We start from the raw sequence: 18,151 nt of genomic DNA on the forward strand, positions 1-18,151 counted from the left end.
ACGAGGCGTTCTGGGGCAGCATAGACAGGTCTTTTCTGTGTTAGAGTTTTACTCGCTACAGGGTGTACTTTGAGGGTTTGTGACTCTGCAGACCGTTTACATGCATAAAAACCTTCATAACACACAAGGGGACGGGTAATTAGACCCTCCAGAAAAACGCGGGCAAAAATCCTTGATTATGCGATTAAACATGCAGGGTTTTTATGTGATTTTATCCGGTGGAATTGCGAAATATGCGGAAAGTTGCGAAATATGCTAAATATGCGGGGAAAAAGAATAACAATTTTTTTAAATATTGAGCTGTCTTATTTATTCTCTCTCACACACAACCTGCCACTAACGTTAAACCCCTTTACTATTCAATTAAACAAATTCAATGTTTATTTATTGTAAAAGCAATTGGGCTATTTCAATCTCACACACACACACACACACACCCCCGCCCCCCACACACACACTTCTCCGCCTCATTCTGTTTTCATTTACTCGTTCGTTATCTGACCAGCTTCAATCTTGTAGGCTACTCACCTCGTTTCTTGTAGCCCTCGAAAGGGTTTTGGAGGTTGATGCCTCGGTGAACGTGCGTTGTTTGGCTTTCTTGTCCGCTTTCTTGTTCATGTTTGAATGAATCAAAGTGGGTCGTCACCGTCGATTTTCTCTTATGCTCCAACACACAGTTGCACGGGGTGCAGAATAGTTTCCCCCCACTTTTTGCCCGGTCTTTAGTAGAAATGTTCGTCGGTAAATGAGATGGATTAGATTTTTTCATCTTGGTGTGTTCTCTATCGTGTGAGCTCCACACGTTCACTCTATACAGTGTTTACATTCGTCAATACGAGTTAACTTTTTTTTTTCTCAACTTTGTGTGGAAAAATGCGGGGATTATGCGGCTTTTTGATAAATATGCGGCCTTTTAAAAATCTGCGCCATTTTGCTGATTATGCGGTAAATTCTGCGATCGCAGAATCGCGTTTTTCTGGAGGGTCTAGGTAATAACCGGAAAAGCATGACATGGGACCTTTAATTATATGTTCTTAGCTCAGAAGTAGACATTTTAAAACGATGAAAGCATAATTGAGAAATATATGCTTTAAAATAGATGTGACCTATTTTATTAGCATGCATGCAGTGTGACCATGTTGTCAAAGTGTTGTCTTTTCCCTTTTACAGGCTCCTGCATTATAGCCTACTGGAGGTATGGCACATGGCTGGGTGCCATTCACTGTCCCATCTGCAGGCAAATGGTGAGACTTGTAATACATTCTGGACGTATAACTTTTAACCTCAGCTTTTTATATGCCCATGTTTGAACTGCCAGACATACGGGTAGCTGTAAGGATTGCTTGCGCCCGTTATGATACATGCTAAATGATTATCTGTCTGGACACATGTTTGTCGCTTAATCTGAAATACTTAACATTTTCAGTACAATTGTTTTCTGTTGGTTATTTTCACAATTACGAGTTATTCTTTCTAATTGTTCAAATTGTTTCTAATTGTTTAAATCGTTTTATCAATGTAAGTGTGCACCACACATTTCCTCTTTTGGCATCGATATTTGTATGTTAAACATTTCCTCTTTCCTAGGTAACGCTGCTTTTTCCACTATTTCATGAGAACGCCGCTCCTCAGAGGGTCCAGGATGGCGAGGCAGAACCTCAGCTGATATTAAGAGACCTTAACGATTACAACCGCAGGTTCTCAGGCCAGCCAAGATCTGTGAGTATACAGCCAGATACATATTTAGGCTGCAGTAGTTACTGGTTAGCTAAGCATGCATATTTTAAGTTGCTTTAAACCAAAGGTGTCAGCTAAATGCAAAGTAAAGCAATGCTTGATAGCCAACAGTTCTTGAAATAGTACATTTCAAGATGCTAGTGGTGTTTTGAATTGTATTAATATTTCAAAAGCAGTCACTATTCTTCTCAATATTAAAAAACAACAACACATTTCTTATAAATTCCCTGCACACCATGTGTTTCACCATATTTAGAACTTCTTTCAATATTTTCTCTCCTCTTTTCTTCTCAGTACATGGACAGGCTGCGCGATGTGCCCACCCTGCTCCGCCACGCATTTAGGGAGATGTTCTCTATGGGTGGCCTCTTCTGGATGTTTAGAATTCGAATTATTCTCTGCCTAGTGGGAGCGCTCACCTACCTGGCATCGCCGCTCGACATCATCCCCGAGGCGCTTTTCGGTCTGCTGGGATTCATGGACGACTTCTTTGTGATCCTACTTCTCTTTGTGTACATCTCTATCATGTACAGGGAGGTGGTTACACAGAGACTGTATGGTTAGGTGCTCAAAAGACGCCTGTGCTTGGTGCGGGAAGAGCGAACGCAGCAACTACGGGACATGTATTGACTGAATAAAAGGAGAGCAGTTCAAAAAGAAATGCTGGTTCTCTCAGAGAGGTTTGCTTTGAAGCCTGGGATGTGACTTCCTAACTGGAGAGGGATTGACAAACAAGGAACTCTGGATATTGGCTCTGTATATATAATTCTACAGTATGGTTGATAGATCTAATGACATCAAGGCGAAAAAACATCAATTAAAGGGAATGAATGAAGGCATTACAACAAGTTGTTTCAGATAATTGTACATTGTAATTATGGAAACAATTGTGTAACTTAATGTGATCTTTAATTACTGTATTAATGGCAGTGTCTTGATTATATTGCATTTTAAAGTTGGTCGTCAGCGTCCAGAAGGTCGTCTGTGAGCAGATCTAGCGTTTTTAAACCATACTGTGGCTATTACAAGCTACTCTGTCAATGAAACTGTTCATGCACTTAATTAAGTCATCTGTGACTACTATGCATATTCATTCGAATAACAGATTTACATGCATGTGTGAAAATCACTGGATCATGTTACTTCCAACTGTTTACATTTATTGATGAAAATGGAACCTGAATCTGAGCCAACTGACCATGCATAGGACAACTTCAATTTTTCCAAAAGAATCAAAGAGAAATTAAAGGTCATTGAATGTAAGCTCATGGATTTATATGAATGTTGACTTCCCTTGACACTTGGAGATAATATTGAGTTTGGACGTTTGTCTTCTGTACAGGATCCTAATCCGGCTCAGTGAGTGAACAAAGCTTCTCAAATAACACAATTAATGTTTGCTTACCCGTTGGTCAATTAAAAAAATCAATATTTAAAAATGAAATTGACATGTGTACACTATTGATTCAATTCGAATTATTGTGAGTATCTTACACTGTGTTTTTAAGGGAAGTATCATTTCATCCTTGACTATATGGGTGGGATGGATTTATGTTGATTCCCAGTAAAGATGCATTACTGGTTATCAACATTTTTGACATTTGAGGATAGGCTAAAGATTATTTGCCATGCATGCAGAAAAATGAATAGTACATAATGTCTTGCATTTGTAGACATTTATTTTCTGCTTCTTTGCTGCATTTGCTTTCTTAGGGCTCTACTTTCTGAGCAAGCGCTGGCCTTCATGTTCAAGAATAGTAGAAGAAGATTCGGCTGAGAGTGGCTCATATCAAGGATCAACAGTTGACAGTATGATCCATTCAGTTTGTTTGACAGATTCAGATAACAGCAAACAAAGCCATGACTTCCCTCTTGGAATGCCACGTTGTAAGGTGTGGCCCATGCCAAGCTGTGTCATTCCTTTTCACTGTCCTTGCTGATTAGTGTCTCCTCCAGTTTGTCTCTGGGGTGTTGGAGCAACCTCCACCCTTTTGTCTATGTCAAACTAACACATGACAGCAGCGTGTGTTGTGAATGTTCAAGCTGAGAACCAGTTAGGAGAGTCTTACCATGGTGGGAACACATAGCACACTGCTTCAAGAGTTGGTGCTGTGGTGTAATCTGCATCACAATTTCCCAAATTATATTTCTACAATTTTTTTAACCCTAGCGACCTCCGACATATTCCAAGTACACAAGAAAATAGATTTTGTATATATGATGTCAGGATTAGACTTCTCATCTCATTTAAACTGACACCCTAAACAGATTATCTATTTCGGTACATTAATCAAGGATTAGTCAAGGATCAAGGATTTGTTTCCCTTGACAAATATTAAAATGATCTTTTAACAGATGAATCCTAACATGTTTAAATGTTGTGTGTGCCCACATAGCCCTTGCTAATACCTTTTTTCTCTGCTTGTGCTGAGGGTCCCCCGAGCCCCTGAGGGTCTTGGTCCCCATAAATTGTCCTAATGGCAATTTCTTTGTGTTTGTTTATATTTGCAAAAGTGAAGCACAATACACTGAAATCGTTACTGAAGTGGGCCCAAGGCATTTGTATCCAAAATTGAGACTTCTATTATGAAGGCTTCTTTTTGCTCTGTGGATGTATGTCATATCATATATTTTGTATACCTACTTCACATTGTATGTGTCTTTCGCGTAAATGTTTTTCTGTTGATTGGTCCTTTATTAGCACTCCAGACTCCGCCCACCCAGCCCTCCTCTGGCAGACGCCGGAGAGGCGAAGCAGCGCACCCGACTATTGGCCGACGGTTTGAGAGACAGCCGAATGCGAGAGAGACATCGGGAGTACATGAAGCCGACTGTTTAACTTCAGGCTCTGTTTACCACACAAAGTCGGTTCACGTTAGGTAACCATGACCACATCGGGGTCCTTGGATCGAATGGAGCTCTGTGAAAGCCTCTTGACATGGGTAGGTGGACTAATATGAAGTTTGTGGGTTTAATGTCACTGACTGTCAGTTCTCCAGCTCCCCGGCGATGCTAGTAGGTAGCATTCGAGGCTACTGCTAGCTCTATAAGCTAGCGGGGGAAACATTAGCAGGCTAGAGGAAAATGACACGGGCTCACGTTGGTTACGTATGCAGGCCAGCTGTTTGCTGCTTTAGCTGCTGATGTGTTACTTGCTAGCCGCCAGGAAACCATTAACCAAGACTGTAATTTTGGTTCTAGCTCTTTGGTATTTAGCTAGCTCAACTTTACTAACGCCCCATCGTATGTTGTAATGGTCGGATCAGACGTTATAAACGATGGCCTTGATTCAAAGCTTTATTATTGAGCATACAACGCTTTAGCTCGGTGTCTGCTCTGAGGCTGAATTCCTTTCATTGTTGACCAATGTTTCATTGTGGGCGCTTACTCTTCCCTATTGTTACCGATCAGAAATGTAAAATACAGACTAGATTCCCAGACATGGAAGCTACTAACTGGAGAAAAAAAACATCTGAATGAGTGTTCACATGCTACAAATATTAGCATGTTTACATTGTTGTATGCTTTGAGCACCACCAAAAAAGAGGGTCAAAGAAATGCTGATGTGAACATGATATCCAAGCAGATACAGACAGTCACTGTTCTTCTCAGTAGAGATCACAGAACAGAAGAAGAGTGAGATAAACCCAGAAATGTCCTAACTGTGATATAGGCTTATATTCAATGAATATGCAACAATAAGGGTAACTGACATGAGTTACTAGGATATGTAAACAGAAGTGTGAATGCATTGCTCTACACATTACATAGATGTCAGTTGTGTTGGCTGAAAACATTATGTGGTGCTGGTTTTGGTAGGGCAGCAAGTACAAGCAAGCTACCCTCCTCCTGCATAGTCATGTGCTTCCTGACGTGTAATGTAATCACACTTTAAATCCATTTGTTGATTCCCTGAGAGGTAGACTTTTAGCCTCTGTGTTTGATGTGACATTTATGTACTTCACTGTCGCATCCTGCTCTTGTTGTCATAGCTTGGCTTATGTATTCAACAACTCAAATAGTTCTTTCTTCATGTTCCTAGTAATGGTGTGGCTGGCAAACATTTCCCATATACCTGTTAATTGTGAAGTCACAGCATTGCGTGTGACGGATTGTCACTAAAATGCATGAGACTACAGTACCGCCCTACAAAATAGCCCTGGTGATGTCTAGGTAACTGTTACTGCTTGAGGTCAATGCAAAAGGGGGTCATACTGACAAATGCAGAGCCATGTATTGTAATATATTTAGGCACAACTATACAACCACAAATATAACCATATGTCATCCCAATGGCTGCCAATGAACCTTTGATGTGACTTTTGAATTTGTCTGCAGTCAGCCAATGTTAATTTTCATCTGGTTGCTCAGTCTTGGATGTTGTATAATATGTCTAAGAAGATAATGAAATGCAAGTGATCAAATAATGTCTCGTGACGTTGCAGTCACTTGACAAACAATTTAAAAGTTTCCCTTTTCTTCCACTTGAATAGCATTTTATTCCATATTTTATTCATTTCAATTGAGCAAAGCTCTTAGCATGGCCCTAGCGGCATGATCCTGTCATTTGAGTTATAAACACATGGTAAAGTACACCTTTCGTAAGTCTTTCCACAAACTGGTAGGTGTGGGTTTCCTTTTCGGAACTCTGTGCATGTCTGTGTAATCAAGCCAATATTTTCAAGGATGTGATTGTTATTTTTATTGCTCGAGTTCTGTGGCTTATAAAAATGTAACCATTACGAATTTCAGAAAGAAAAATAATCATGGTTACCAGTATTTATTTTCTATTCAGTGGATCTTTGTGTGATCAGCTGCCACAAAATACTTGATATTACATTACTTAATGTGTGTGTATTATCATGGGAAGTACATTTTTATTTTACATGAAGCATTTCCTGACAGTTGGTTTTACAAATTGTCATTTTGCAATAGAGATATAGTGCACTATTCCCATTGTGAACGAGGCTCCTTGAGCTCATTTATGCTGAACTCCATTGGGCTCTTTGCAGATTGCTATGGATGATGTGATCAAAGCAGACTGAATGTAATCTGGCATGGCCATGGAAAATGAGCAAATGTTGCTGAACTAGAACCTGAAAATTCCTCAGATCACATGATGCTTTGTTTCCAGATTCATTGGATTCAATCATTACATTGCAGCTCCACACGTAGTCTTAGGTCTGAGGACCAACAATACTTAGCAGATAAAATACCAAGTTGTTCTGTGATAACCATCCAGTACACAACAAGTATGCATGTGCTGCTTAACCAGTGGTATGCCGTTTCAGTGACCAACATTAACAGCTTCTGGTTCAGTTGGATTAAAACTTTTAAGAAATATTCAAGCCCTGGAGCTTCTAGCAAAACATCTTTAAGAGATGACATGAGCAGCCCTATTTGAGCATCCATAATAATTAAGAGAGAATACAGAAAATATGAGTCCAATCGATGTAGTAATGGTGGTTGGCCCTACTTCCCCTTTACAGTAAGTGCTTTTGCTATTCATATAATCATTATAAGCTGATTGAGAGGTGATCACGATGATATACTGGACATGGGTAGCCCAGAGCTTTCTGTAAAGTGTTCTCAAATTAAATTAGTGTTGATAGCCGAATCACATTACACTGTGGGACACAGGACAATGACCTTTAGCCTGGAGGTTTAGCACAAGGACTTCACTTTGTACAGAAGAATATAGTTTGACATGAGTCATGGCACTGTTTTTACCAAATCATTTTAATGGGTAGCCGTATTTAGCCATCAAATGTTTTATAAAAGACTCATGTCATTTAAAAAGTTTAACATTGTGTTGTTTTTATCTACACTTGAGATAGAAATTAAAAAAAAACATTCTTGCTTCCATAATCATGTTCATTTCAAAATCTTCCAACCCTAATTTAGCGGTGGGAATTTCAGCTAGGTTGACTCTTTAGCCAGTTACCTGTTACCTGGCCATGTCTACATACATCTGATTCCTGATCACCATTCAAGGCATCAAGAGTGACACAAATAACAAACCTCAAAAAGCACAATTCATAAACGTGCCATAATTGAAACGGGGCTAGAAAACAGGGGCTTCTTCCACATAGCCATTGCCATACATTGTCCCACACAGCATAAAGCAACTCATCAGCGCTGCTCCACTGTGGCTGTTCGAGAGAAATCACAGGGGCATACGTTCTGTTTAAAGGCTTTGTAATCCAGTGGTATGTATACCACAGGTTTGTTGACCGAACATGCAGTCAAGCATGTGGAGCTCATGTGGCCATGAGAACCTATTTCTGCTTGGGAACAAAAGCAACAGAGCCCTGCTAAAAGGGGACAAAATACCGTTGTTCAGCCAGTGTACAATATCACACAGATTTGGATGTGTTGACCTCAAGTAGTTGGTTAGATTAAAGAGGACTGATCTGATCTATTCGGCACCAGCAAAAAATAGCTGTTGGTAGTCCAAATTGACATCACACACCAGGCATGTTCCATATCAAGGGCCATCGATTTATTTTGTCCTCAGTTTGGCTTAATAACAGCTTTTAGAGAGCTGTTGTGATGATGCCATGTTGGGACTGTGGGTTGTCTGTGTGTTTTTGATTGATCTTATTTTCTTTCCTTCCACCTCTTTCCTGCTAAGGGAAATGAGGCAGACCAAATGTTGCTGCGGTTGAGAGCCACTAACAAGTTTTCTACCACCATTTCTACCATGACGCTTGAAGTACTATGCCACTCTGGGAGAGACATATTGTGTGTAGTTGCAGTGTCCCACCCTGTGTAATCTGTAATTCGGTGTTGCAGACTTATGCTTACATGTTAATTATAGCGCTTCTGACCAGTCCGAAATGCCGATTTGAGTCAACATTTGTAACAGTTTCATCACGGCTAGATCCATTCTAATATGTATTAAACACTGGATATAAACACAGGAAGGCAGCATGTAACCCTCTCTTCAAAATAATGAAACGTCACAGGACAGGAGGTTTTCTTCATTGCATACATTTGATGTGGTAGTTAACATTTTGAAGGGTTATTGGAGCGGATAAGGTTTTCTCAGTCTCTCACTTGTGAGCGGTGTTATGTAATCAGGGGTATTGTTATGTGTTGGCTCTTGGCCAGTGTTTGGCTTTAGCTACTAGCTCCCTATAGATTGACTAAGAAAAATCATAGCTAACTGGAAAAAAAAGATTAGTAGGAATATGAATAATAATGTAGATATTTTGGGTCAGATGTCATCTGCTTGACAATTCAGTCATCTGAATGTTGTCATACACACAGTCACTCCGCAACAATGTAGGAAGCTTTGATTGAAAGTTACTTATTGAAGATTAGAAGTGAATCAATTTTACATTTGTATATTTGGAATGTTTTTTTTGCTATTGAAATATGTTTTAATAAAGGTATACAAGATTCAGGAATCCACAATAAAAAAATGGTATTAGATTTGATGTCCAACAGCAATATCAAACATTTTGGTTATGTGAATTGATCAAGTGATTGTGTGGATGTTAGGCTCATGTTGCCTTCATGTAATGTGAGATGTGTCCTTAACTGTACAGTGTCAAGTGTCTTCCTGTTTACTGACCTCTGTCTCTGCCAACAATGATAATTAGGCTCTTGGCTAGTTTTCTGTGGCCTAACAAAGTGTTGCGCCATGTCCCAGACCTATGGAAGCTAATGTAGAGCATTGGATCAAGCAAAGTGAATTCACCTCTCCTTTTCAATATGTTTATAAGAGATACTGACATGACGGTGACACAGTAGTCGGAGAAGGTGTTGTTATGACTTGGTTATTTTAAGATTTGTTCTAGAGTCAGTAATTTAATAGCAGTGGAGACAACACCGAGCAGCACATCCAAATATCATTGCCAACCCAACACTTAGTCACAACAACTTTCAATTAGGGTTATGTTAGAAATATTTAAAAAGCGTTGAACAATGTCAATATAATAAATACCAGCTTAAGCTCGACTCATTTCAACCCAGTTAGTGAATACATGCTTCCTAAATAATTATACCTGTGTCCCCCACTCTCCCTCATACTATTTGGCTGAATCTTTTGTTGAGTGCTCTCCCCCCTTAAGCAACGTAAAGAAAAGTGAATTTCAACCTCTACATATGTCTCCTCCTGGAATTCCAACATTCCTGGTCTCAATTTCCCCAACTTTGTCATGTGGACTTTTGGCCTGTAGACTGAAAAACATTCCCTTATGTCTGGGCAACAGACTTTCATCATAGAGGAAACGCTGTAGAGAAGAATATGGAGGATGAAAAGAGAATAATGACACGTCAAGTTAGAAAGAAAACCGCAAAGAAATAATGACGCAAGACAAAACTGAGCAATGAAGATAAGCAGAAAGTGTGAGCTTCCTACTTGTGACTGTATTTACTCATGTCTTCAGGGATACCATTACAATCCAATTGATGTAGCTTTGTCAGGCAAAATGTTGCATTTGATAAATTAATCATTTAATGTTTTTGCATATGACATATATATAATTTGTTCCTGCACCCCGCACTCAACTTGTTTGTGTGTTTGTTGTGTAGATCCAGACATTTGGAGTGGAGGCTTCTTGCAAGACAGTAGAAGAACTGACGGGCGGTGTCGTCATGGCCCAAGTGCTACAGAAAATGTAAGTTTTTGTGGATAAATACGGTTGTATAAGTTTTTATGAAACTTCCTTTTCTTTCATCTTATTTCACATTGTTTATTTACATTTTCCCCCATTCATGTTCAATTATATGACACAATTATACACCAAATTAAATGTGAACCTAATTCGCTAATATGTAAACAAATATAAAAACATTCAGTAGGTCTCCTTCACTGTCAGCTTTTTTATCATTCCATTTCCTAAACTTACAAGTTCTGAAGACTCCTTAAAGATAAAACTACTTTACACATCTAACTCCTATTCTATTGTTTGTCTTCATTTCCAGAGATGCAGTATATTTCAACGACGCTTGGCTTAGTAGAGTCAAGCCAGAGGTTGGGGACAACTGGAGGTTAAAAGTAAGCATAAGCCTTGGTTTCATTGGTTTTTGTGCAAGGTTTAGGTTTGGTGAGAACTGTCTTTTTGTTATATTTTTTCTAATTTGCAATGTATGTTATGTTTCAATCAAGCTTGTGTAAGTTGCATTTGTCTTTCTAATATCCTACATAAATTATCTCTTTTTTCAGATAAGTAATCTAAAGAAAGTTCTGAAAGGAATCCTCGAATTTAACCAGGAGGTAAGCAGAGCCAGTTGTATTTATTTTTGATTTGATCAATGGCAAGCATCCCCATTATGTTAGCAGATGTGTTGCTAGAAGCGAAATATTATAACTGCCGAAACTATATAATCTTCTCTATTATGCATATTATGATTTATTTTGGTTATTAAAACAGCTTTTGTGTTCGTATAGATCCTTGGCCAGCACATTAACGACTTCACGCTCCCAGATGTGAACCTGATTGGAGAACACTCTGACTCGGCAGAGCTTGGGAGGATGCTGCAGCTCATCCTGGGCTGTGCTGTCAACTGTGAACAGAAACAAGGTGCCCATCATATATACTGTGGTATCTGAAAACAATGTTCTCTAATGTCCCTTTGTATTAAAGGGGACCTATCATGCAAAATGCTCTTTTTGATGTTTTGTATACATAAAGATGTGTCCCCGGTGTGTCAGGGAACTCACGCAGCGTCAGAAAATAAAACCCTCGCTCTTTTCCTCCGTACCCAAATCTCTAAAAACGGGGGTACAACGGAGCTGATCCAGATTTGCGTCCGATATGACGTCATATCAGCAATGCTGACCCACAGCACTATCAGAAACGTTGCTATCAGAAACAATGCCCGACTGTTCTGGACGTAATATGGTCGGTGTTTACATTAGCATCGCTAACACTCAGAGTTAACCTGTACTGAGAGAGCATGTGTGTGAAGAAGCAGGAAATAAAAAGGAACTCACCTTGTGGTATAACCGGCAAGAGATAAAGCCTTTGAGCTCCATACTGCTTCAGAAATAATCCTTGATCTAATAATCCTTGCGTTTCATCACCACAGCATTTTAGACAGCATCTGCCAGGTCCCGCATGAGCCGGCATAGATGAGAGTAACACATGCGTCACTTCCGGGCAAAAAGTACGGCTCCGTCCACTTTTGCGGGTGAACAAAGCTATCATTTGAATAGCGGTCGATGTAAATTCTGAAGTTTTTGCCAATCCGATCAGAAATGTAAGAAAACCGTGGATTTTTGGATCTTCAAAGAGCCCGATTACAATGGCCAGACAGGCAAACAATTACATTAAATCATTGGAAATCGACGATCGAGCTCGATATATGGTTAAATATAGCAGTAGGCTATCGATGGACAGACTGGACTTCAACATTAGCTTCCATGGTGATAGAACAGGACTTATCATCTGTACAACAGAGTAACTGAACTCTTCTTGAGGAGAGAAAGGAGGAGGGATTTGGTGTAGAGATAATAAAACGTATTGGTGAGTATAGGCTATAATGACTTTAATTTAAAAAGATTATATTTTCTTGTAATTTTGTTTAGTACATTTTGATGCATTTCTGCCAGAGATGATGTGTGTGGCTGCAGTGAAAAGACACTTATGCATTATGTTATTTGGGTTTCTTCCTTTAGTAATGGCATTCATTTTGCTACATTAGATACCCGTCTGTGATGCAACACCCTGTTATACTGTGTTTCTGTATAATATGAATGGTTTCTATGGCCGTGACGTCATAATGATGGTATTAAGAGTTGGATTTATTCAGGTAGGACACTACTGAAGGCCTAGGTGTGAAATACATGGCCCGCTACTGTTAAGTATAGCAAGGTGCTCACAAGTATAGTACTGTACAAATGTGTGTATGCATGTGTTGTGCAGCAAATAGGTTTGTAGTATAAATAAGTTCCATCCAAATCATCTCTCTGTTTTTAAACCAAACTAAAGCTCTCAGATGTGTAGTTTTCTGCAACAACAAAAACTGAGGTTAGACAACCCCTCCATCTCCCCGAGCAGACACACACACACACACTCTCTCTCTCTCTCTCTCTCTCTCTAACACACTCTCTCTCTCTAACACACGTTTCACTGCTATTTCAACCCCCATCTATTGTTCAGACAGCCCCCCTCCAGCTATGGGACAGTGAAGACTGAGAGATCAGGCTTTAAAGCTACTGTACAGTATCATCTAGCTACTCTCACATTTTTCACACACACACACCCACACACACACACACACAAAATGAACCATGGGGCTGTATTTATTAGGCCATGTGAAATGGGTGAATATGAAACACTCGGTCTCGTCTTTGTTCATTCTTACATCGTCTCTATAATAGTAAATGGCTTATTGGTTAAGTATGTAGTAGTAACAAATAGTTAGACCACATTTCCCTTCATTTACTTCCTTTCTTATTCATACGTATGATCAGCTATTAGCTAATTTTAGAGATCAGAGAAAGATTTGTTTTGGTTTTTAAATTAGTAATAACTTATAATTAGATTTTTTTTTTTATTGTTTTGTTTTAGAATGTCAAAAGTAGTGAGAATTGGCTTAAAATGCCTTCAGATTGCTTTCCTGTCTGACACTGTTTAAAAAATAAAAGTATCTACTTTACTCTCACATAAGAGAAAGCAGTGCACAAATGTACTGTAACGAATCAATGTTGACATAAAACCATTAAGTAGTTATTAGAAAAGTGGCTGATTAATTTCCTGGCCATCAAATAATCAGCCGCAGTTCTGTATCCTATATATTTTAAAAACAAAGACTGATAATGGTCATAAAGAAACAACTCTTAAGATGAAGCCGGAAGCCAAAAAGAAATCCATTCTGAAAACACTCATTTAACTGTACAAGAAATGTATTCCAGTGTAGCTGCACAATGTGTGTCATATCAATGAGTTGTACTCCATACACCATGCCCCATTGTTACGATATCCCATCTTACTGTACACAACAGTCAAAGTTGTATTCTTTCTTTCTGATTTTTGTCATTTTTCCGACTGCAAACCATAGAAGCCCTAACAAAGAGAGGAAGCCCTGCTGCTCCCAACAAGAATCAATAGAGAGCCATTGGGCTGTCTGCCATTGACAGGCTTCTGTCTTGTGCTGCTGCCAGTGAGCGCTCCGTGCTAATGCTGCTATTTGGAACCACTATATAGACAATCTATTGATGCTTTATTGTGTCTGCTGCATGCTCACTATTCTTTTATCCCACACACAGCCTGATGTAGAGTTCAGGCCACACAGAGAAGAGGATATGTTAATGACAGGGTCAATATGAGCACGCCCAGCACTACTGTCATTAGGAGGGGGGTTGGAGAACAGTGGCTGCCTAAAGGTAGGTGTTAAGGAGAAGCAACATATACAGAGGATGGTGGGGGATGATGTCTATAATGGATCTGCCATTAACAGGGATTTCAATCCCCCAATACATCTCAGTTATAGGTACATCTTCATTGTTGCTAATGTGGGGTTTGGAGGAGTGAAACCGAATATATTGGTTTTGAGAGGAATTTGATTGATTGACTGCAAAAGTGGTAAAAAAAAACAGATCTAATGTTAGAGCTTTGAGAATGTGTGTTGTTTCTTTTGTACTTTCATTGCGTCTTAAGTGATTTATTTTTTAAATCAAAGAAATTAGAAAATAGAGAATTCAATCATAAGCAAATAATTAAGGGCTGCAAATAATGCTTATTTTTGTTTAGACATGAATCCAGTGTTGTCATGATTTACCCATGATTACATACAGTATGGTATAAAAGGGCAGAAAGTAAATTAACTCATATTTTTCCACGGCAGGCAAATGCCAAAATGTTTACATGAACAAAAACGAGTGTCAAAGCATCACAGGGGAATTTATTCTTAATTTGGTTCAACTCTAATTGAAAGCATGTTGCATTCATCAAAATATGACTTAATATCTGTGCTAAAACTTGAACAATACTAGTATTATTGGTGGAAATGCATTCCTGACTTTTAACATCTAACCCAATCTTTCCAAAAAAAAGAATCTCTAAAATGGATGGCTATATTCAAAGAAGTCAATTGAAAGTATGTAGATTAACTGTGAACAGAAAGCAGCCTAGAGCTCCTTTAGGCATTGCTCAGGCTCTGCACTTTCCCTCATCACCTCATACCTCAAAGACCGCACCTACAGGGTTACTTGGAGAGGGTCCGAGTCCGACCCTTGTCAATTAACTACAGGGGTCCCTCAGGGCTCTGTTCTTGGGTCCCCTCCTCTTCTCCTTGTACACAAACTGAACATACAAGAATACTGTACATATAATAACAACGACATAGGGTATATTATATTCATACAACAAGGTATACAACAGAGACAACACACAATTCTGGTCCTTTCCCCGCTCAGAGACCAAAAAACAAGAAAGTACACAAAGCAATACATACATGCTGTCTACTGACATACAAACGTGGATACTGCATAACACACACATACAAACACACATATGACAAGACTGACTGCTTTTCTTCCGCGATTGACACCACATATTATGGGATCTAATACACTTACGGGACAGCTCAGAATTACACCACACAAACAGAAGGACTGGGGTGATAAGACACCTAGTAACAAACTGTAACACAAATACCACATGCAAAATCAGCTGACTACAACACCGCTGGCTGCAAGAGAGTCACTTTTCACAATCAGGAGTAACTCCACACAGGAGGACATGACAACAGAAAGACAGCACATACACACACACTCCGTCCCCATCTCATGCGTAGACTCAACTGGAAACTCCCCCTCCTGGCTTGGTCCTAAAACAACACAACCCAGAAAAAAACACAAGCAGAACATACCACAAAATGCATCTGCTCGAAACTGGCTTACACCAACCATTAAACTCACACTAAAACAAACATAAAACAACGGCATACCATTATATAATACACCTGAGCACACGAGTAACTGCTTAGAATCCACTTCAAGAGCACTGGTACTTGCCTACCATGCTGGGCGAATGGATGCTGCCCCTTCCTACATCCAGGAGAAAAAAAAAAAAAAAAAAAAAAAACATGGTTAAACTGTAGCACCCCAATGCACGCGTGCACTCCGCTCAAGGCCCCAAACAGCTCCGCTGCACCCATTGATCGCGAAGGGGGACGCCAAGTTCGCCATCAGCAAAAACACGTGGGTTTGCTATCCTGAGCCCTCCAAATGGTGGAATGAGCTCGCCCATTGACTCAGGAACAGCAGATAGCATGACACACTCTTCCGGGGCCCAGACTGAAAACTCATCTCCTTCGACTCCCAGTTCGAGCGATAAGAACTATAAGCAAAGCAGCTTAATATACTAATAAAGGACTGGCTTAATCTAAAGTCAGTGAGTAGCGCACTCTGACATTTTTTACCCCTCTATGAAACCTGATATTACTTTATATGATTCTGTTTCTTCAAGTTTGTTATTTTGTTGTCGATACGCACCTTAATTGTAAGTCGGGCTTTGGATGAAAAAAAAGCCCGTCAGCTAAATGCAATGTAATGTAATGCTCACCCCAGTTTGCTCAGAGGCGGAGCGAGAGTGTTGGCCAAAGATTCTGTCAAGATCCGTGGTGGTCTGACGGCTTCGTGGTTTTAAAAAATAGTGTAGATGCCTGTCCGTTTGGGGCCTTCAAAGCGGGCACAACAATAAAACCCAAAGTATGAATTTTCGATTGATGTCACCCTGGGCCCGCGTTAAGATCTCTGTTGGGCCGGTTGGATAGCTAAAAAATGGTCACAAAAGCTTATGTTACCATGCCGCGGGGCAATAGAAGTGTAAGCAAAATATATTATAAGGTGCCAGCAAGTCAGGATATGCTGGGCCTCTGCTGATGCCATTTACATTTCTCCTGCTTCGGGTGAATACTCAAGCCTTAGTATGGAAGTGAACTTTTCCAAGCTCACGTAATGGGGCACCCAATCCCTACACTAAAACTCTTTAGCCGCCACATTTGGCTTTCCCAACTCTTTTCGATCTTGGTTTGAAAACATTTGTTATTTGATTGCCCATCAAATTCTTATGTTGATTGTCTCGAGGGCAACATTTTTTATTTTTCTCTTGAAAGCTCCCTTGCTTTATTATTATTATGTATATTATTTTGAATGGCCATAATGCATTATTCTGCAAATTGGAAGTGAAAGGAAACAATGAGGGCATAGGTTAATGACATGGAACACAATTTAGAAATGGTAAACATTGGTTCGTTCATGGTTTTGATTCTTTTAACCGCTGACTCTCCAAGATGCCCCAAAGCTCTCTTTCTAAGCCCAGCTGTGCAAAATGAAAAATGAAATGTCTTCACCCCTAAACCTGAGCCCTCTTTCCTGAAATTCCACTAGCATAAATCCAAAAAGACGATCTGGCCAAAACAATCGCAAGTTATTTTGCTAATCCCCATTACTACTGAAAATTCCGCATCCCAAGTTTAAAGTTNATTTATGGTATTACTTTCACATATTTCTCTCCATTCTTCCTTCTGCCAACGGTGCCGCAGTTTCTCGTCTCTCCCGTTTTTGTGCGTACGCATGGGTCAGAGTTTTCCCGTCAAGTTAGTTTTTTATAAATTGCAAACATTGCTTAGAAACTGGCGTACGACATATTTTGAGCATACGCACCGTTTATAAATGAGGCCCCAGACCTTTTCTGCCTATCCCCATCTGAACTTTCAAGGGGAGACATTTGTAAATATCTTCTTGGATTGGCTCGAATTTGCAATGTATACTTGCCTCTGAACCAAATGCTCTTTCCCTGTTTCTCATCATCACTGAGATAATGTGACTGCACACTGCTAAAGCAGCCTCCCTCTCCTCTGTCATCATCCTTCTGGACCTGTCTGCTGCATTCGACACGGTGAACCATCAGATCCTCCTTCGCACTCTCCAAGAACTTGGAGTTTCAGGCACAGCACTTTCCCTCCTCACCTCATACCTCAAAGACCGCACCTACAGGGTTACTTGGAGAGGGTCCGAGTCCGACCCTTGTCAATTAACTACAGGGGTCCCTCAGGGCTCTGTTCTTGGTCCCCTCCTCTTCTCCTTGTACACAAACTCCCTCGGATCTGTCATTAGCCCGCATGGTTTTTCATACCACTGCTACGCTGACGACACCCAATTAATTCTGTCCTTTCCCCGCTCAGAGACCCAGGTCGTCGCACGCATCTCTGCTTGCCTAGCAGACATCTCTCGGTGGATGTCTGCTCATCACCTCAAGCTCAACCTTGACAAGACTGAACTGCTTTTCCTTCCGGGAAAAGATTGTCCCACTCTTGACCTAACAATCAACATCGGCACCTCTGTTGTTTCCCCGACTCAGACTGCAAGGAATCTGGGTGTGATCCTAGATAACAAACTGTCCTTCACTGCAAACATTGCTGCTACAACCCGCTGCTGCAGATACACGCTTTA

The 18,151-nt window shown here is 40.1% G+C and overlaps 2 protein-coding genes across 10 annotated transcripts in view; both read left to right on the forward strand.

Annotated features, from left to right (window-relative positions):
- rnf170 (ring finger protein 170) overlaps positions 1 to 3,181 on the forward strand; it is a 6,059-nt gene extending 2,878 nt beyond the window's left edge. For all 6 annotated transcript variants that reach the window (XM_010787958.1, XM_010787961.1, XM_010787960.1 and 3 more), the window contains exons 5-7: positions 1,171 to 1,244; positions 1,588 to 1,719; positions 2,032 to 3,181. In XM_010787958.1, coding sequence (XP_010786260.1) covers positions 1,171 to 1,244; positions 1,588 to 1,719; positions 2,032 to 2,301 — 476 coding nt within the window. In that variant the 3' untranslated portion in view covers positions 2,302 to 3,181. The remainder of the gene's footprint in view (positions 1 to 1,170; positions 1,245 to 1,587; positions 1,720 to 2,031) is intronic.
- Positions 3,182 to 4,495: 1,314 nt separating this feature from the next.
- Positions 4,496 to 18,151, forward strand: part of hook3 (hook microtubule-tethering protein 3) — a 31,703-nt gene continuing 18,047 nt past the window's right edge. For 3 of the 4 annotated variants that reach the window (XM_010787963.1, XM_010787966.1, XM_010787965.1), the window contains exons 1-5: positions 4,497 to 4,679; positions 10,279 to 10,364; positions 10,672 to 10,744; positions 10,913 to 10,963; positions 11,138 to 11,270. In XM_010787963.1, the coding sequence (XP_010786265.1) occupies positions 4,623 to 4,679; positions 10,279 to 10,364; positions 10,672 to 10,744; positions 10,913 to 10,963; positions 11,138 to 11,270 (400 nt within the window). In that variant the 5' untranslated portion in view covers positions 4,497 to 4,622. Of the gene's footprint in view, positions 4,680 to 10,278; positions 10,365 to 10,671; positions 10,745 to 10,912; positions 10,964 to 11,137; positions 11,271 to 18,151 lie in introns of all 4 variants that reach the window. The other variant, XM_010787964.1, reaches the window with a different exon arrangement.

This window comes from Notothenia coriiceps, unplaced genomic scaffold, assembly GCF_000735185.1.
Source record: "Notothenia coriiceps isolate Sejong01 unplaced genomic scaffold, NC01 NC01_scaffold00031493, whole genome shotgun sequence".
In the NCBI taxonomy this organism is placed as follows: domain Eukaryota; kingdom Metazoa; phylum Chordata; class Actinopteri; order Perciformes; family Nototheniidae; genus Notothenia; species Notothenia coriiceps.